We start from the raw sequence: 20,086 nt of genomic DNA on the forward strand, positions 1-20,086 counted from the left end.
GAAACTTTCTTGTACAATAAACTTGTCTTGCCTGAGTGCACTTGTGATTGCGCTGCATAAAACCTTTAATTAAAAAAGAGCTGCTTGGTGGCACGGATTTGGTGACTGGCGGGCTCCCGCTGGGCGCGCCGGCGAGCTAGGCTGTTAGCTCGACACTAGTTGCACCCTCAGCGCTGCCCTACGCATGCTAACGCCACACCAAGATCACATGGTGGTGATCGGAGATCGATGCTGGTTAACTATGCCCTGTGCAGAGAACGCTCTCATTTTTATCTCTCAAATATGCTCTGGCACTTGGGCCTGGGCACCGGAGCAGTGGACGAATCTAGACTGCTTTGGTCCCCTGGCCTCTGAGAAAACTCAAATCAGTTGTGGACGAGGTTGGCGTCAATCACCCATGTCGATTAAAAAGTCGTCCGACACATTGCTGCAGTAATTAAATTATTGTCACCAAATTGAGCAGCAGTCAGCATTTCCAGCTTACTGCCATTTGCTGTCTCTTTATCAATGTTGAGCAAAAAAGTAAACGTAATTCATTGTTTTTTACCCAGCCATACCAACCATGTTCCATAAACCCGACCTCCAAAACTTAAGGCTGAAAGTGCGAGAAAGGAGCTCAATAATTTCACCCTATAAGAGGCTAGCTAATGGGTGCACCTCACGGTTTGCGATATTGGGAATAGAACTCGCTGCTATTCCAGCAAAGGAAAAATTTTCTCCTGCTTTCAACACCCAAAAACGCTCTGAGGTCAGCAAGCCTCCTCGTATGCTCTTCAATATCTGTTTGGCCAGCTTCCAGATAAATGGAAACGCATAGGAATTCTAGACGCTTTTCTCAAGTTTCTATAGTCATAATGGCCGATAAGGGGCTTTATCTCTGGTAATGTACACTTCGCCAATGAGGACGGCACAGCCGACGACCATCGAGATAGCGATAATGGGAAGATTCACTCGAGCAAAGTCGAGTCGCCGGACGTGAATGTGCTTTCTGGAAAGAATATCCCGCCAGAGGAGCCCGGCTAGCGATGCGCTGAATGCCGTGCTAAATGCACCATAGTTAACGCCAATTGCCATGCTGTACACTGTTGCCCAGAATGTCCGATCGCTGATCGGGATGCCACTGGCGCGGTGCATATCTTGCCACGCCTGGATTACGCGGGAGAGAAGGATGGTAGTACCAATATTCGTGCCGGCAAACTAGAAATAGGCGCAATAGATTAGTGGAATATGCATGATAAATGTCTTCTGTGACAGCATATGAGGTGTGGAAGCTCACATTGCAGAGTAAAACAGAGAGAAAGCCCATGCCACCGACGCTACCGATAGTCCCAGTCTTGTCCACCCAACGGTCCCATCCGTAAGCGAATATCGACACCCAGCCTTTGGTAACCAACGCTTGCACGAGCACAAACATGCAGAAGCTAAAAGGCACCAGCGCAAATGGCAGATGCGCCAGGACGGCCATGACTGTAGGGAATGTCTCTTGCAACCATCTGTACGCATCAGCGACGAGTGATACGAGAGTTGTCGGTCGGCCACTCTCACGTAAAAGCGCTGCTCCACAAGAAACTTGCATGGGATGCATCTGCTTTTCCTTATCCGCCTTCATATTGGACATCATTCCCGACAGCCCATGTGGTAGACGACTGGGGTCTAGATGGATCAATTCCGACTTCTCATCCATGGAGCCCATAGCGCTGGTGGGTTGTTGGATGTTGTGGGAATCTCCTGTTATGGACTCCTGGTTCCATGACTTAAACGGACGTGGTGACGATGCAGAGAGATAGCTATCGTCTTTGGAGGTAATATGCGCCAGAGCTGGTCTCGACAGGAAAACAGGATATGGTGGCCTTCTTCCATTATCACTAACAGCCAGCGTTGTCTGGTTGTTTGTATTTGCGTCGATACTCCGATTACCAGCGTTTGTTTGGCTTTGTAGTTGAGATGGTAGTGAAAGCGCCTGTTCTAGTGCAGATTTGTACGCTATAGTGTTTTGCACGCCTTGTTCCGGATGCACTTGTTTCTGTTCCTGCTTCTCTCCGATTGTTCGTTCGGCTCCACCATGTTCAACTTCCTGCCGATCCCTGCGAGCGATCTCACGCGTCTCATGTCTATGATACCAGCCCCAAGCGATGTCCCAGCAAAACATGACGAAAGCAGCTGGCAAGGTCACCCAAAATACCGGATATTCACTGCCACTCTGGTTCACAGTGTTGATTGTCAGCACGGTGATAAGTGTCGCAGCCATGATGACAGCACTAAAAGCCGCACCTCCTTTGTCCAGGAAAGGATTCATTATCTCCTCAAGAGAGAGGAGGTTGCTTTGTTCATCGTCCACCACACTATTCTGCTGTTTCCCAGACTTCCCCCGAGTGTAAGGAATGTTGGGATTTACGGGCTTCTTGGCCTTCGCTTCTTCGGAGAGCTCATGCATCTTGATCGACGACGGGATGAGTGATTCGTCCGCGAACACCACGTAGAGCAAGAAAGGGAACAGAATTGCAGCCGTGATAACGACAGGAACGACCATGTTTGCAGTGTATTTGAGGAACTTGACATTGAAAGCCCCAGCAAGCACGAGATTAGTCGGATTGGAAGAGACCAGAATGGCTGACGCAATGTTGGCCACAGCGAACTGGGTGTAGATCCATGCTCTTGGATGGACAATGTTGCTCGAGGCTCGGGTCATGTAGGCGAGAAACGGGGTGCCGGATAAGATAATTGGGTCGTTCCCAATAAAAGTGCCCAGGCCAAAGAAGAAAGAATAGAGGTAAAAGAAGAGCCTGTGTCCAGCCTTCCCTCCTTTTTGGAGCACCTTGAACGCCAAGTACCTGATGAATCCTGAGGCGTCGATGGACATAGCAATATATGCTAAAGTGATGAAGAATATCATGATATCGATTGGAGAGATATTATTCGCTCCGATTGTGCCATCGTGCACTTCGTCTCGGCCAATTGCTCCAATGGCAAGCAGGAGGAGATCCGCTATCAAAGGTGCTGTTACAAAGTTCAGGGGAAAGTTTAGTCGTAGGAAGTGTCCAGCTTTTCCATCCAGGTCATTCTCGGCATCATTTTGAGAACGGTCTTCCTTTGGAGGTATTACTCGCAAGGCACTTAGAGTATCTCGGACTGCGTTAGAAACAGGTCGCGGTACATAGATCGGGATACGAAACGGAAACAAAACAATAATATCTGTGCGGGAAGCATTAATCGCGGGGAACATGGTTCCAAGCATATACTGCACTTACTTGTAAAGATGAAAACAATGAGGGTGACGATTGATCGCCAATCTTTAATCTGACTAGTATCTAGACCTGGCATTTTGGGCCACCTCTCTGTCACAGAGACATCACGACTGATCTAGCTTGGTCAATGCCTAAATCTTTCAAGAGATGATAAACCTGCTGCTGTGGCCAATCTAGTAACTCCTAGGAAAGGATTTTGGGCCAGCTCTCCAAGTTGTAAATGGTGAGGATCCTAGTCCCTCAACCAAGCTCAGCAATATTCTGCCTCATCAGGCACTGTTCCGAATCACAACCTCTTCGGGCCATGGTTAAGAATTTTGGTCACCTAGTATGTGCTCTTGAAAGAAACATAACTAGCTTTTCCTCAATTTGCCAATTGCCCAACTCGTATCAGAAGTGTGCTTTGCCGACAGCCGGCATTATTGTGGGTCTGGTCAACCCCATATGCAAGTTAGCTAAGTTGATGAGCCCAAGACCGCCGGGTGATGTGGAAACGAAATTCGGTACGGAGTGAAGAGTTAAAAGTTTTTTTTTGGGGGGGTTGGTTATATAAGCAGTTAATCGGTTGAACTTACAACGGGATCCAATACCCGATGCTTTACAAACCCCACTAAAATGGCCCTCGCTAATCTAGTATAATGCCAAGACCTGATTATATCAGCGGATCAAATCGCGCGCTTGTTGCGCCTGCTTCAATTGCCCTTTTTGGACCATAAACACCTCCTTGTCTCTTCAGTTACTGATTGTTGGTTGGCTAGAGGATTGTTGGCCGGACAAAATTTTATGGAATACGCCCTTTAGTTCATCTTCAGTACTGAAGTTGTTATAGCACAGTTGACCCAACAAACTCCATATCTAACTATTCCTCTGTGCAAGTGCCTTTGGCGCTTGTTGCACTGCTCAGTCTCTGCTTGATCTTCCCAGCAAAGCCCCTGTTGTACCTGGGAATAGAGTGTTCATGTAAAGCCTATCAGGTGTATCTCGCAAAATGGCAGCGCCCCTTGACAGTGGAAGCAGCGCTATCCCCCCGAAATCTTCTGAAAGCTTGGAGAAATCCCAGACAAATGCTCCTAACACAGCACCCGATGACTGGGATTCTGAGAGAAGATTGGTCCTAGCTCTAGCGCAGCTACAGGAAATGGAAACCAAGGTTGGTATATACTCGCTGACGACCTTCAACCCCACCTTATGTCACATCCTAAATATGGGCCCCTTCTTTCTTTTTCTTTGCTACGTTCTCTGTATTGATGAGCATTAGATCCAAAAACTTCGAACCCTTGTTCCTACTCGGCTATGGTCTCCATTGGTCCCCATGATTGCCGAAAAGAAGGGAGACATCCGCCTTCCGAGGCCAAAATCTCCGCAGGAACTGTTTGATCAATTGGGCCAGGCTGCACGCGAGGGAAATGAAGAGATAGAGGCGTTTAGAGCTGCGTGGCGGAGCCCGGAGATGCAGGCAACCTGGGATCACGTTAACGGAAAGATCAAGGAGAGCGGCGGAAACTATCCACGAGGTATAGGGATGTGGCAACGAGATTATAATGTAATTCTCAAGCAACTTGACGCAGAAGTGGAAAACAAGAAAGAGGAGGAAGAGAGAAAAGAGCGTGAAGAAGAAGAAATGAAACTCCTTGCGTCGATCGGCAATGGTTGGAGAGGTATTGTCGAGTCCTTCGCCACTAACGAAGCGTCCGGTCTGGCCATTAAAGTCATCCCATCCCCTGATAATACTGGCCAATTTTCCATACTGCTACGAAATGTGTCATTGTTTTTCTTCGTTCAGCAGGTTAACGATATTGACGGTCAGCGAGTCCAAGAGTGGCGTGTTACTATGGAACCCCGAGCACATGCAACAAAGCTAGGGCAGGACATATTCGATTGCATTCAATCTCGGGATAGAAAATGGGATTTGAAATATCTTCTGGTAAGTTTCGAATGCTCATTGTGATGGTGACTTTTGTTAAATTGTACACTGCAGAATTTTATTTCGTCCTATTCCAACATCAAGGCGGCCCCATGCATCGGTTGCAATAGTTTGATCGACAGCAAGGCTCAACTACCAGTTATTCGGAAGCCCAAATTGGTGAGATCCTCAGAATCTGGTAGCGTATTCGTATGGGAGCCCTTCCATCCTGCTTGTGTCTGAGCGTCCCGCGCTTCTTCCAACTCGACTATCGTCGGCGATCCTGGTCAAATCCACCAATGTTCCAAGGTCGGATGCAAAGCCCTCACTCCATGTGCGTCCCAGAATGCCAAGGGTTCTCTGACATATGCGAGCGTTTGGTCATCTGGATAACATACGTAACTCCAAGTGGCGGCATCTGGAATTTTGTATTTTCTAGTTCTAAAATCATATCTTTGCAGACCCCGGTCACAGCATTTGAAAAGCGGTGAGAGTGTTGAATCGTCGCTGTCGACTCCATAAATATCCTGCCAGCGAGCCCAGCGTGGCGTTCTCGGACCCTTTTTAGGGCCATCGAGGTTTCCCACGAATATGTCCGGCCCTTTGTTCGTAAGAACGTCTTTAAAGCGTCTTCCAAATGGCCATTTCAGTGGATTCCCTGGCAAAGGATCTTTGGGCCAGATCCAGCCTTTCTGTCTCTTCATTATTTCTGTGAGAACTCAGTATGCGAAAATATAGGGTTTAACGTGTTATGGGTTTGATGGGTTTTGAAGATTTCATAGCTTTTCACAGCCAATGCATATCATGGATATGAAAGATTCAGAACTTCTCCATTATGAGAATTACAGAATCCCAGATGCATTCTCAAATAGCCTTTTGTATCCGTTCACCTGATTTCATGGATGCATTCTGTGGTTTGTGGTTCTATGTTTACATTTGATTTTCTTGTTTAAGCAATCGTCAAACTTCAAAGAGGACAAACATATTTGAGCTCGTGAATTAATCCATCCAGGGACATGTTTACCACTCAAAATGTCTTGAGATGCTACTGTGATAATTTTGGGTGCACTAGACAAACAATGTCAGGGGGTTTGAACGAAGAAATGATCGTGGCCCAATTATCCAAATGTGCTAGATGACTATTAGGGCTGCAACTATTGTATGGGTGTTGGACCCTCAAAGAAACACGAGTTTGAACAGAGACAGCAAAATTTTTGTTGTCACAGCTATGGTAGAGGTAGTCGGGGGCTTAGTGGCCACTTTATTTACGAGTTCATCCGTCGGAGGCACCTTTACGGAGCGGGATTCGCTTGGTATTGATGCGAGCAACAAGCTGCAGTCCTCCGTGGCACCTTGTTTGCTTTCAATGGATGTAGATATACCCTTTCGTGTGTAACGCTTCTCTAACTTCTCTCGGGATAAGTATCGACACCTTGCCTTTGCCCAGAAACTACGGGTAAAACTTGCTCCAAAAGTATCGCTGATGTGAAGACCAATTGGTGCTTTACCCAAGAACTGGATGGAGGACCAGGGCTAGACTCCGGGCTTAAGAATGACGTGCCTTGAGATAGATATGAGTTGACAATAGCTGATAGACGCTCGCAAATTCGGGTCCCGCTGCTTTCGGTTCGGAAGCAGGGGAATTGGTTTGCTTGACTTCCACCATAGAGATTTGGGGTAATATGTTCAGGTTGGGAAGAATGAAGTAAATGTAAATTTCTTGGTGAACAACTCCAAGTCAAATCAACGTATCTTGCTTGACCTTGCTGCACATCTTTCCAGATGGTGGGAGGTATGCTTGATGCAGAGAGCAGGAACCGATGATTGTTACGATGCCGGAACCTGTAGAGGTCGTACTACCCGATTTTAGTTACCAAGTACACCTGAGACTCCCTTCGAGATCGCAAGCGAAGTCCAAGCAACAATAGCAGAGCAAAGACCGATTATATCACACACCCATATAGAAGTGCAAGGTAGATTAACCAATGCAGACATTATATTTTTGCCCTTTGGTGACATAGCCGCTTAAAAGCAGGAAAGAAATGAGATCTTTGAGTCAAGGGAATCCCCAAGTAACTCCGTAGAAACATGAATAAGTTTCCCAAACAAATATGCTTTCCAAGAGTGCCCAGGTACAAACAAGAGATGAAGGGGGGAAAAAAGGATTATGCTGTAAATGTGAACACACTGGACCCTCAAATTGCACAGGAAGTGCCAAGAACATTCATCACGGCGATTATTATATGGTAAGCAAACGAAAGGTGGAACGAAAGCAGTTCAAACATAAGATGGTAAAGTGTGCATTAGAAAAGCAAAATGTATCATTAACAAGAATATAATTGAAAAGAAAACTTTGACGCCTATTTTTTAGCGAAAAGAAATGGATGGAGATTTCAAGCAAATAAACCGAAGCCACTAGCAAACCAGCTAAACGAGCAAATGGTAATGACGATCATTCCGAACATAAAAAAGAAAGCCTGTTGCTGGGTTTCAGATACGGCAGCATTATTGAGACAAGTTACACATTCAGATTCTGTTGTGACATGCTAATTAGTATTCCTTTTTGTCCAAGGAGAGGAGTGAATGATGTGGAGGGCTAACATACTGCTTAGAGGAGTATACTCTTGGGGTTTGTACACCCCAAACCTGAACGTGGGTTGAGCTCCTAGCTGACCAGGACCGGGGAGGTCCGATGGGCCAACCTCGACATCGTAGACGAGGAGAGTGTAGATTTCAGTCAAGAGAGGAACATCCGTTTTGTTGGTGTTCCAAGTCACCATACCGGTCTCCGCAAAACTTTGATTAGCCGCGATTGTGTAGGCGTGCTTGTTCCTGCTGCAATATGCCACGACATCGACGGCAGATGGAGTGATCTTAACGGATGTATAGTTCCACGCGAACGTAGCGTAGTCACCAATCTTGATGTAAGTGCTACCGTCGAGGGGTGCTGGGGTTATCAACTTGATGCCGCCAGGTGGAAGGCGCGGATCGACAGAGGTGACTTTGGGCTTAGTGGTCTTTGTTCCCGTAGATTTGGCGTCGGTCCCGGTCTCAGCATCAGTCTTGGTGCCAGTCTCTGATGGAGAGTCTGTGTTAGTTCCCGTGCGTTCAGGAGTGCGTGTGTTGGTCCCTGTGGGCTCAGTTGACCCGGTCGGCTCGGGGGCTTCTGTGATTGTTTCTAATAATGGTCAGTAAGGGGTATGCGGACGCGCTAACACACGAGCCTTCATGTCAATGTCACTCAACTAACCTGAATCCTGCCGTTTCGCATATCTTCTTTCCGGAGGATAAGAAGCTGCAACAGACGAGACCAACACCAGGAGCGAGCATATTAACAATATAAAGCTGAAGGTTCTCATTTTGCTAGTGACCGATATCGCCCAAAACTGAGCACAAGGTTGTGGCTCGTAGCAACGGCTGGTAAACCTCCTTTCAACCGTTCCTAACTATTACTTGTCTCGCCAACCCAGGTAAGAATACTGTCGTGGGAGCTTGTCAACTGCTGGCCGTGGATGTGGTAGGTTTTGAGACAGACTCCTGATAAGCAACTCGAGGCTTCGGGGCCAAAATTTCACTAAAAATAAGGCTAATCCTAGCTAGAATCCGTTGCGATAGTATAGCGGAAGAGAATCGACAATCTTTCCAACTTTTCCTCAAGTCGTTGCCGTGTAAGCGGAGAGGGGCGAACGTCCTTGGGCAAGTGGCTGACGTCGAAGATCCACAGCGGACACAGCGAGCGAATGTACAAAGGGAAGAGGACGGTAAGACAAATTCCTCTCTTTCCCCCAGTGACAGATAAAACGAGCGATCTCAGCGGAAAAAGAGTGTACAGCTGAGGAGAGAGAGTGTGTTTCTGTTGATGGAAAAAGAGTCGTCACGGGTGAGACATCAGACATCCATTACGGGGCAATACAACTAAACCAGCCACAGGCCCTGTAAATTACAAGATATTATGCTATCAAGGCCTGGCGCTCCGAGTTTTAGCGCTTCTGGTTTGTTTCACTCTTCGGCTGCACTTCACTTGAACAACTGTCTTGCTGAGGATCTGATGATGATCCGGCATTGTTTCATACATTATCCTTGCTGTCATGTATTCCGTACCACAGCGTTCATATAAGCCGTGAGAGCACACCTCAACTTAGGAGACCCAAAAATGTTGTCTGCCAGCAAGCGGTCTCCCAGAACATCATCCCGATCAGACATTTTCCACCCTCAAATTTGTCATCCAACAGGAGCTGGGATATGACGTCTCGTTTCGAGCACTGGGTACCCAGAAGAGTTGGGGAAGACCGTGCCACCAATCGCATACTAATCAGCAGATCAACTGTGAGCGTTTACCGGCCTGGCAAGAAGGGGACTCCAAGTCGCTAGGGTGCATTCCTTTGGGGAAATTCTTACCTAGCCATCCACGAAACTCATCTTCGTCTCGCCATAACAGCCGGTCACCATCAAGAAAGAACCCGTCGGTTGTGTCGCCGGCCCTGATCTGGACATTTGCCCATTCTATTTCAAATCATAAGCGACTTGAACTGACCTTTCAAATACGCCATATTTCGGGGAAATTTAATGCAGATAGCTTACGAGAATATTTCGGCGCGGTCAAAACCATTCCCCATGATATTTCCGACTCACTGCTAATCATTTGATTTGACCCGCTCAAGAATCCCTTGCTTGCACGCTCCACGTCCGGAACAAAAACCGCATCCGAGGCACCAGCTTGGATGTGATATGAAGACAGATATTGGCCGTTGGAGTCGCGGATATAATACTCCCTTGCCCCTTCCGGTGCTGGCAAAGCGGCGGATAGCATGGACAAGAGGAGAAGTAGAAAGATCTGTGCGAACATGGCGACGAATAGTGAATTTGCAGGGGATCTGGCAGAGATGCGTGGATAACTAAGTGGATACGAGTGCGTGACTGCTCTAAGGCGTAGAGGAGAGAAGTTTCCTTTCAGCGAAGATGGTGACTGCAGCACCTTTATATAAAATCCAAGGCAAACATACAAACTAGTCTCGACGGCATGCCAGATTGGCGACCCCAGATTGAGTTTGTGATGCGGAGCGACTTTGTTAGCTGCCACTGTTGGAGTACTCCGTACTTCCAGCGGGGTTGATCATACGTACAGCGTGTATATGTACGCAACCGCGACATGTAAAACACCTACGGACTGTCCAAGGAAGCACAAGGGTCTCAGCTGAATCATGGTGTAACAGCTCATTTCAAGATTTCGCGTGAGGTCGACTCAAGATGCTCGAGTGAGATTATCGGATACCTGCGGTATCAGGGTATTCTCAATTTGACTGAACGCATGTCTACACATTTATATGCATGTACTCAGTACGTATGTATGTATATACACTTCACAATGTAATGGTTTCACCCATGCAGAACGCTCTATTTCCTTGCATACTCGGGCTTCAGCACCCATTTTCCTCTTCCTTGCCGACCAGTCTTTTCGAGAACCGCAATCGTCCTTAGGATTTCCTTGAACTCGGCCGTTGCCCTCGGCGAATCGCAGAATCTATTAAAATGATCGACCAGCATCTGTGTATACACCGCTCCTCCTTGGGCAGTGATGTAGTCCCGGATCATGACCATGAAATCTTTACCTCGAGGGGTGCTTGTACCCGATCGCCCTGGACTGTTTCGTCCGGAAGATGAATGTTGTCCGGTGGTACGATTGGTCAGGTTTGCGATGATGCTGGCGGATGACGGACCGTGCATTGTCCTGCGTGCCACACTGCCACCTCCGCCTGCGTAGACTGGCATTGTTCCCCGCGGCGCAGTAGGATCTACTGGTCGACCTGCAGTGCCGAATTGGCCGGTCCATGTAGGAGTTCCCACTGGCACGGTTCTGGCAACCTCTTGAGCTTTAAGGAGTTCTTTTGCTGCTTCTGCGGCAACACGTTTGGCTTCCGCTTCGATTATTTTGGGGTCGGCTTTGACACTGCGCTTTCTGCCATTGAAGATTTGTTCGTGTTCGAGAGCAGAGTGGACGCCTGAACGCGTGAAGATGGTCTCCATTAAGCGTGCATCCGAATTTGATGCAGCTGTCCGCTTAGTCTCCCCGTCGGTTTCAGTCGGTGTCCCGGTAGCCGACTGATATTGTTCTAAAGCTGCCACACCAGTAACCTTGCTAATTTTATCTTTCTCTTTGCGCTCTTCTTCTACCTTTGATTCTTTGGTGTCTTTTTCGTGCTTGCTATTCTCTTGGAATGTGACATCGGCTTCTTGGAACATCTTACTAGTCTCAGTAGGACCGTTGTCACCAAGAGTAAACAAGTCGTGAAGGTCGCTCATTTGGAATGTCTGACGCTGCTTGGGATCTTTTAAGATCTTATTCGTCAGGAATTGCTTGAATATCTGTCGGTGATATATCTTCTCCTCGATAGTCCCAGCAGTCATCAGCCTATATATTGTTACCTCGCGCTTCTGGCCCAATCTCCATGCTCTTTCGCGTGCTTGCAAATCAGTTGAAGGGTTCCAATCAGGATCGTAAATGATGACCCTGTCTGCGCCTGTTAGATTGACACCAAGCCCTCCAACTTTTGTAGTCAACAAAAACACATGGATATCAGGGTCATTGTTAAATTCATCCACCATTCCTTGACGAACTTTTATGGGAGTATTGCCATCCATACGTCGGTAATTAAATCCAGTCAATGATTTGATAAACTTCTCTAGGATATCCAGCATAATACGATGCTGAGCAAAGAGAAGGGTCTTGTGACCGGTATCTCTCCATAGCTCAAGCAGAGCTTTCACAACCTGCATTTTGCCAGATTTGGCACTATTTCCATAATTGTAGTTGGCTTTCTGGGATAAGGTTTTGTGCTCAGGGAGATCAGGGTGATTGCAAATTTTGCGGAGGATGTCAACACCGAACAGAACATCTCTCCGTCCTCTCATAATAGCCGACATCTCGTTGGAACTGAGAAAGGCTTCGTAAGCGGCTCTTTGCAGCTTCGTAAGTTTGCAAAAGAGTACTTGCTCTGTTTTCTTTGGCAGATCTGCTGCAACATCGATTTTAAAGCGCTGAAGGAGATAGGGACTGATTGCATCTTTGAGGGTCTCTGCACATTTAGCTGCCGTCTGCACCTGCAAATTTGATGCATTGGCATACCCTCCCGCCCGGATAGGAAACTCGAACTGGTTACGGAAATTCACCAACGTCCCTAATCTCATCGGGAAAACAAAGTCAAATAGCGACCAGAGTTCAGTCAAGTTGTTTTGCATCGGGGTTCCAGAGAGTATAAGTCGGTGAGGTGTGCGTAGTTCTTTACAATGTATTGTAATTGCTGTGTCCGGATTGCGAATTTTATGACCTTCGTCAAGGATCGCGCAGCCCCAATCAACGGGGATCAATAGAGATGTGTAGGTTTGCAGACCCGCATAGGTGGTTACAAGGACATGGCCGTCCTCAAGAACGCGCTTCAATATTCTTTTCGCTGCCTTTTGACCGCCCGACATCCGGGTTGGGCGATAAGGGTCCCAGATTTCAGAAGTTAATGTATCCTCTGCACGGCTTTCCTTTTTGATGTTGATCATACCACTTCCAGAAGTATGCAAAATTGAGACGCGTAGTGGAGGCCACCAACGGTGGAACTCATTTACCCATTGCTTCATCACCGTTGGTGGGCAGACAACGATTATAGGGGCGTCGAGTTTCTTGCTGTAGTGCAGTCCGGCAAGAAAAGCGATTACCTGGATAGTCTTTCCCAGGCCCATTTCGTCGCCGATGATTCCACCGACACGCTGTTGGTACAGTTCCCAGAGCCACTGGACACCTGTTTTCTGGTAGTCGAAAAGATACGGATAAATGTCACCCGGTATTCGATATCCACCATCCAGCACTGAATCAGGGACCTTTGGATGCGGTAAGAACCACTCGTCGGCGGAGTCCTCTTGATCAGGATCCCTGACATCCTCTTCATGGCCAGATCGCGCCCGATTTCGAGCTTCAGACCTTCGTGAGACCCAGTCATGGAGACGAGTCTGGTAGACTTTCTCGTTCCCGTCATCCACTCCGTGAAGGTCTTCCACGACACTTTTCGTACTTTTAGCCGGTTTTGTCTTTATGGGCCTCGTTGTTGACATGTCCGACGATTCTCCCCATTCTTCCTCGGTGGATTCCGCCAATGGCCCGGAATCGATGTATTCGTCGTCGGATTCCAAGGCAGGCAATCTCGACGTCCTAGATCTTGACCTCGTAAGGTTGGCGTCACTGCCATCCGCAGGGATATCATTGATCAATCGTCGACGTTTTTGCGGGCGGGGTCCCACAATTTCACGGGTTTCACTATCAGTCAGTTCGTCATAGTCAAAACCGGGGCGAAGAAGGTGCCGGTGAGATGCGGCCTGCTGACCACCCAAATCCTTAATCGCCAGCTCTTCCTCTTTCTCTTCTTCTGCGTCGATAAGAGCATCTTGCAAAGATGTTAAGGTCTCTCGATGGTCGCCTCCAAGCTTAGAGAATGGAGTGATTTTCCCAGTGCGGATAAGGTAGTCTCTCCTAGTCTCATTTGGTAACCTTCCTGCTCCGAATGCCTGGGCTGTGTCTTCGATCCCTTGCTGCCTTTCGTAGATCCGTTGTTGTATCTGTTCGATGTCTAGCTCAAGAGCAGATATTTTAGACTCAAGATTTTGGAGCTCAGCGTTTATACGAACTCGAGCGGCTGTGCCGATTGGATGGGAGAGGCGCTGGTGCAGCCTGAGAATGTGGTCTTCAACCTTTCTAGATCGCGTTGTCAGCATTAAACCCAGTCATCCCATGGCGATAACGTCAAGACATACAGTTTTTCATTTTTTGTACGATCCAGGCGCTTCTGGTCCCTCTCGTTTGCCTGTTCAGTGAGAAGTCGATCCGCCTGGTAGTTTGGTGACGCGTTAGTTCTAGCCTCAAGCCCTGGGTAAAGGATGATGGCACACCTGACGCCCGATGTCTCTTTCCAGGTCGTTTTGATCTCTGACAGCGGCGTCCAGCGCTCTTAGTCGGCTCGATTCGTCTCCGGTCAAAATAAGTTCTTGGTAATCTTCTTTCGGACCGTCAGGTGTCTCATCTCTTTCTGGGGCATTTGACCCCTTAGTCTCTTTGGATTCAGTCCCCGCCATAATGTCTTGCGATTCGATGCTCGAGCAAGTCCGAAAGCACAACATAACGCAAGCAGGACCTTACTGTAGCATGGGAAATGCGAAAACAGAATACAAGTTAATTATTTTGGGCTCTATCAACTCAGAATGCCATGGCTTTAGTAAAGCAAGGTCGCTGGGACAAATCTTTGCAATTTTACCTGCAGTGAATGCACCCAAAGCAGGTCTCTCAAGATGCTGGTGTGGCAAGCATGAGGCTTTCTCAAGGTATGAAGACAAGAGTTCAATCAACATTGTTAGCTTTACATAACTGGGTGTCGCAGAAGTTCCAGAAACGTCACCAGCACTTCTGGAATGCTGATGATGCTGTGGTCTGAACTTGATCTGTTGCAGTTAACTGATGGATGCACCACGCCGGCAACCTTCCTGGAAGGGCGCGATCCAGATGGAAGCCTAGGCATGTGGCGCCATCCCGTGCACTAGCCAGTTATCGGCTAACTACATAAAGAGTGAGTGGCTGTGCTGCTGAATAATCAACGTCTTTCCCGTGCTTCGGCGTGGCTCGCCTGAGCTTCCCCCTGCAGTCCTCTTGTCTGGAATGCGGGAATTTGATATCTGTGACCCTTGATCAGATGCTGGCAGTCCTTTTCTGACCTGCATACAGAGTGCTGCGCCTCAGCTTTGTAAACAATCTCCTTCCTCGTACTCCGTAGTTATGTTGGAATATGCATAGTTTAGGTAATTACCAGACAATGCACATGATCGATAAGAGCAGCATCCATATGCACCCATGCTTAGTTCACTCAATGCCCATCTGCGGTTGAGAGCCAGAGAGTGCGTGCAATAAGGATGCGCTTGCTACTATGGTTGATCAAATCTGACCTTTTACTCTGGACAAGCAAGCAGTGATTCCTAATACCCATTATAATATTTTGCTGGGTTGTGTTGGTCGAGTCATCGTCGTGGGTTGTAGATAGCGGCTTCAGCCCCTCACAGTCGAGAGGCATCACGCAACACATGTAACTACATCTTCAACAGCCTTGGTAAAAAAAATCAATATCTCTAGGAAGTAGTCAAACAACCTAGACCTACTTACTATCTGATCCCAGGAGAATTTCTGCGCCGACTCCAGATACCTGGTTAGTAGATGTGTGTGGTAAGTCCACAGGCGAGCATGGCCTGCTGGGCTGATTGGTGTGACGACGCCGCCATGGGACTTGACTGTATCCAGCAAAACCTTGGCTTTAACTCTCCCCCAGGAGATGACCTAAACCACCCCGACAGCAGGCAAGTTAGTTTCACCTCTGCTCTCAACTTAATCCTCCAGCCCGCACATCAACATCCTGGGGCTTCACCCTCTGGACTTTGTTCCCTTCCGCCCGGGTTTCGTTGTCTGGTTCCACGTCCCTCACCCACCCTGTTGTTGACACATCTGATCTCAGCTCCCATCGTACATAAGGGTCAGTGTCACAGCCGCTAAGAAAGAGTGCTCCTTTGTGCGGCACTTTTCAAGCAGGAAGGCTCTGTGGAGGGTTATCGGTACTGAGAGAATCCAATTGCGGTCTTGTTCTATCGCGGCCACCTTCTCCTACCCCTCCTGATAATGAGCATTTGCAAGGCTCAGTCCGCTTAAGACCCGATCCGAACCTGGGCATGTACACCAGCGCCGCATCTCTCCCTTCCACGACCCGTTGCCTCCTGCGGCCCTCTCGCTTCCTTTTGTAACCTGATTTGCATGATAGCTCTCGAAGCGGTCGGACTTTCTCATCGGTTGACCCCAAGGACGACTTGATTCGCGCTACCATCACACCCAAGGTCAATATCAGACATTATCGGCAGCAGGAAACACTTCGGATACATCATGGATCCGCAGTGGCCTGCTTACTCCGATTCGGCGGGAAGCAGGGCTAATCAATTCGGAAATGGCCATCCGTCGCAAATGTCCCAGAAGTATACAGTTCCTGGGCCCGGAGCCCAAAGTCAGATGCAACAACCGCAGGCTCCGTTGGGTTACACCTATGAAACGTACCAAAGCCCGACCGCTACGAATCCTCCCCCTCTGCCTTCGAATGCCAAATCGGTTTCCATGACCTCGTCGCCCACTGCGACCCCGCTTACGCGGGAGTATATCGACCCGGATACGCCGATGGAAGATGCAGATCCGTATAATAGGTCAAAATATCCCACCAGGTCTAGCCAGCAGAACCGACCCTCTTCTCAATATCTTTCGAGTGAGGAGTCCTCGGTTGCCAGGAAATACTCCCCTATGAACATCACTTCGCCGGCAGTCCCCTATAACGCCAGTCCAAACACTTCGCAAGGTTCATACTCCTTCCAAGCAGGTAATTCGAGCTCGCGACCATCCCCCACAAGGACGAACGCTTTCTCTGCGTCGTCTCAAAATTTCCAGTCCCCATCATGTTCGTCTTGACTCCCCTTGCCCGTCTTGTAAGAGGATGGATAGTGTACTGATGACCTGGCATTTATTAGCTGGTGCTCCATCGAGACCCCAAGCTCCACGATTACCCCCAATGCAAACCACGGATATCAGTCCGGAACAGTACTACCCGCAATCGGCCACCCTCCAACTCCACACGGCATTCGGACAGAACTCAAAAACGCAACCCGCCCGACCGTCGCACTTGAACCAATCGAGCTCCGCCTTGGAAACGTCGGCTAGAAGGGGCCCTGTGCCTAGATTTCAAAAGATCAAGTCCACGCAAGAGCTGAAGCCGAAAGTAAATGCGCAGCCTGCCTTTCGTCGTGCAAATCCCGAGGGGGGGTTCATCAGCGTACGTACCCTTACGTTTATTCATTTACTTTGCGTTCTAATATTTTGGTAGCCTCTCCAAGCTCTCACAACGCATTTACCCGCTACGTACCGAATATGTAACCCAACGTTTAAATACGAATCGTCCAGGAATCCCCGACGAGTGCTAACAAAGCCCAGCAAGGGAACCAAGAATGATGGCTATGACAATGATGACAGTGACTATATCCTCTATGTCAATGACATTCTTGGCAGTGAGGAGGCAAATCATAAGTGAGTGTTCTCTGGGCAATACAATATGTAGCTGTGGTTAATATAGTATTTCTAGGAACCGGTACCTTATTCTTGATGTGCTTGGACAAGGCACGTTTGGTCAGGTGGTGAAGTGCCAGAACTTGAAGACCCAAGAAGTTGTTGCTGTCAAGGTTGTGAAAAATCGGACAGCATATTTTAATCAGAGCATGATGGAAGTTTCAGTTCTTGACCTGGTAAGATTTTTTAATCAGATGCTTTTTAAACAAATGCTCATGTCGAACAGATCAATAGTAAGCTGGACAAGAACGATGATCACCATCTTTTGCGCCTAAAAGATACCTTCATACATCGACAACATCTATGCCTGGTTTTTGAGCTTCTAAGTGTGAATCTCTATGAACTCATCAAACAAAATCAATTCCGTGGACTTAGCACAACATTAGTTAGGGTTTTTGCGCAGCAACTTCTAAATGGGTTAGCATTACTCAACAAAGCTCGGCTCATTCACTGTGACCTCAAACCAGAAAATATTCTTTTGAAGAAGTGAGTTTAATTTTTATCTGAAGGTGACATTGACCTATTAATGTGCTAACACCATTTCCCAAATGCAGCCTCGAAAGTCCAATCATCAAGATCATAGATTTTGGTTCTGCTTGTGATGAAAGGCAGACAGTCTATACTTATATTCAATCCCGATTTTATCGTTCACCTGAAGTTCTTTTAGGCCTTCCGTAAGTGATTGCCTTGGGATGCCTCAGAGAAACTACGCTAATATATCCATAGATATTCATCTGCTATTGACATGTGGTCATTAGGTTGTATTGTTGTCGAGCTTTTCCTTGGTTTGCCATTATTTCCGGGATCCTCCGAGTACAACCAGGTTTCTAGAATAGTAGAAATGCTGGGCATGCCGCCAACATGGATGATCGAGATGGGAAAGCAAGCCGGCGAATTCTTTGAAAAAACCCAAGATGAATTTGGGAGACGAAGTTATAGGCTTAAAAGCCTTGAACAGTACTCGCGTGAGCACAACACCAAGGAGCAGCCGAGCAAGAGATATTTCCAGTCGAACAACTTGAGTGAAATCATTCGTAACTATGCCATGCCAAGGAAGAATATGAAGCAAGCAGAAATTGATAGAGGTAATATTCTTTGGATAATTGCAGGCATCTGAATCTCTGGCTTACTTTCTATCGTCTAGAGTTGAACAATCGCGTTGCATTTACTGATTTTGTTCGTGGACTATTGACAATCAATCCCCTAGAAAGGTGGTCGCCGCAGCAAGCAAAGTTGCACCCTTTCATTACTCAGCAAAAATTCACACAGCCATTTGTGCCGCCTATGAACTTGAAATCCTCTGTTATCAACAAATCTGTTGCGCCCGGTGTTCAGCAGCAGCAACAAGCCGAGGCCGCTAGCAAACAACGTGCGGCACAAGAGGCACAAGTACACGCACAGGCCCAATCTGCAGCTCAGTCTGCATATGCAATGCAAATGAATCCATATAACCCGGCTTCTCACAGTCAACCTCCGACAGTGTACAACAACATGTACCCTGGTCATCAACAAGGTGCCCCACCCCCTTATCCGGCGCAGCAATCAGGATATGGACACCAGATGGGAATGATGCAAAGTCCTTCTCATATTCCGCAACAACCATATGGAGCTTCCCAGAGCCTTTATGCCCAAGCAACAACGAGAGCTGGACGACAAAGAGCTTCCACTATGGATCAGCAACAGAGTGGTATCCCTCCTGCGATTCAGAGGGTTGCCAGTCATTTAGATCCAAATGCTCCGATTCGCTTGCAACCCAGCCCAGCTTATTATCCTCCACCGGCGGATGGATATTCTGAAGGAAATGCATCTGGGACGCGTCGGAGAGGCAGCCGTGTCGGTGGAAACCATGGTCGGGGTCGAGATTTTATTCGCACCCTCGAAGACGGTGCACTTGGTGATGGATTTGTGGCCCAAAATCAATGGCGATGATATGGATATAACCCCCCATTGTCCAACTTACACATGCGGTGTTGGGGGGTAAACGCATATTTTCACGACTGGCTAGACTCCCGAGGGAGTCGATAGGGGTGGGCATCTGTATTTCTGCCCTACTTTTTTGTTCTATATATATGCGTACTCAAGCCATCCAGGTGTCCCCGTGGGCACGAGTTCCAAAAATGACGGCTCGGTCAGTATAGTGATGAATTGCTATATCGAACGTGGCCGAACGACGAACAAGTTGAAATGATTCCTGGTGGTCGCGTCAAAAAAGAGGAATTTTTGGATAACCCATGAAAACAGAATGATGGGATTTGGATTCGGATTTTGATGTGATGACTCCTTGGATTCCTGTTACTAAAGAATGAATGATGACCTTGATTCTTCAAAGAGATGCAAATATTTTAATCATTTTATGGATATCTTCCCCCTATCCCCCTTCGTTTCTGTTTCTCTGTTTTATCCTCTCAAGCATAGCGTTGGCGTGGTTTTTGTGCTTAGGAAGGACATATATGAGCTTTCACATACATTGCTTCTTGACCGTCTATTTTTTAATACTATCATTTCAGATCTCTTCTGCACTGGGCTTATGACGGTTCTCCACTGGTGAATTCGACAACCTATGTGAACTTAGCCCATGACTTGCCTGTATATGTATGGTGCGAGGGTTATGTCCCTGGAATATCATCAAGTGATTCAAAAAAAAAAAAAAAAAAAAAAAAAAAAAGGAAAAAAGAAAAAATCAACATACGTTCGCTTTGCAAGCAGTCCTTGATATGAGCTGGACAAAGATGCGTCTCGAAGCATGATGTTGTCTGGGAGATAAGC

The 20,086-nt window shown here is 47.6% G+C and overlaps 6 protein-coding genes across 6 annotated transcripts; 2 read left to right on the forward strand and 4 right to left on the reverse strand.

Annotated features, from left to right (window-relative positions):
• Positions 1–538: 538 nt before the first annotated feature.
• Positions 539–3,660, reverse strand: D8B26_004210 (uncharacterized protein). The gene is made up of 3 exons (XM_066124412.1): positions 3,249–3,660; positions 1,277–3,192; positions 539–1,197 (listed from the first exon to the last, which is right to left on the reverse strand). Exons 1-3 carry the CDS (start codon positions 3,319–3,321, stop codon positions 850–852), a joined length of 2,337 nt encoding a protein of 778 aa, XP_065980493.1. The 5' UTR covers positions 3,322–3,660; the 3' UTR covers positions 539–849.
• A 516-nt stretch (positions 3,661–4,176) lies between these two features.
• D8B26_004211 (uncharacterized protein) lies at positions 4,177–5,965 on the forward strand. Its single transcript, XM_003067794.2, has 3 exons — positions 4,177–4,395; positions 4,504–5,169; positions 5,224–5,965. Exons 1-3 carry the CDS (start codon positions 4,234–4,236, stop codon positions 5,389–5,391), a joined length of 996 nt encoding a protein of 331 aa, XP_003067840.2. The 5' UTR covers positions 4,177–4,233; the 3' UTR covers positions 5,392–5,965.
• A 1,177-nt stretch (positions 5,966–7,142) lies between these two features.
• D8B26_004212 (uncharacterized protein) lies at positions 7,143–8,973 on the reverse strand. The gene is made up of 3 exons (XM_003067793.2): positions 8,399–8,973; positions 7,754–8,326; positions 7,143–7,681 (listed from the first exon to the last, which is right to left on the reverse strand). The coding sequence occupies exons 1-3, from the start codon at positions 8,505–8,507 to the stop codon at positions 7,542–7,544; spliced, it is 822 nt and encodes a 273-aa protein (XP_003067839.1). The 5' UTR covers positions 8,508–8,973; the 3' UTR covers positions 7,143–7,541.
• A 213-nt stretch (positions 8,974–9,186) lies between these two features.
• On the reverse strand, positions 9,187–9,994 carry D8B26_004213 (uncharacterized protein; the record flags this gene model as incomplete). Its single annotated transcript, XM_066124413.1, has 3 exons — positions 9,187–9,456; positions 9,547–9,651; positions 9,730–9,994. The coding sequence occupies 3 exons, from the start codon at positions 9,992–9,994 to the stop codon at positions 9,344–9,346; spliced, it is 483 nt and encodes a 160-aa protein (XP_065980494.1). The 3' UTR covers positions 9,187–9,343.
• Positions 9,995–10,474: 480 nt separating this feature from the next.
• On the reverse strand, positions 10,475–14,592 carry D8B26_004214 (uncharacterized protein). The gene is made up of 3 exons (XM_003067792.2): positions 14,077–14,592; positions 13,942–14,015; positions 10,475–13,882 (listed from the first exon to the last, which is right to left on the reverse strand). Exons 1-3 carry the CDS (start codon positions 14,302–14,304, stop codon positions 10,543–10,545), a joined length of 3,642 nt encoding a protein of 1,213 aa, XP_003067838.2. The 5' UTR covers positions 14,305–14,592; the 3' UTR covers positions 10,475–10,542.
• Positions 14,593–15,565: 973 nt separating this feature from the next.
• Positions 15,566–19,845, forward strand: YAK1 (dual specificity protein kinase yak1). Its single transcript, XM_003067791.2, has 8 exons — positions 15,566–16,658; positions 16,729–17,030; positions 17,082–17,281; positions 17,337–17,496; positions 17,547–17,806; positions 17,875–17,994; positions 18,047–18,405; positions 18,465–19,845. The coding sequence occupies exons 1-8, from the start codon at positions 16,100–16,102 to the stop codon at positions 19,247–19,249; spliced, it is 2,745 nt and encodes a 914-aa protein (XP_003067837.1). The 5' UTR covers positions 15,566–16,099; the 3' UTR covers positions 19,250–19,845.
• The last annotated feature ends 241 nt before the right edge of the window (positions 19,846–20,086 follow it).

Source organism: Coccidioides posadasii, chromosome 2 (assembly GCF_018416015.2).
Source record: "Coccidioides posadasii str. Silveira chromosome 2, complete sequence".
NCBI classification, from domain to species: Eukaryota; Fungi; Ascomycota; class Eurotiomycetes; order Onygenales; family Onygenaceae; genus Coccidioides; species Coccidioides posadasii.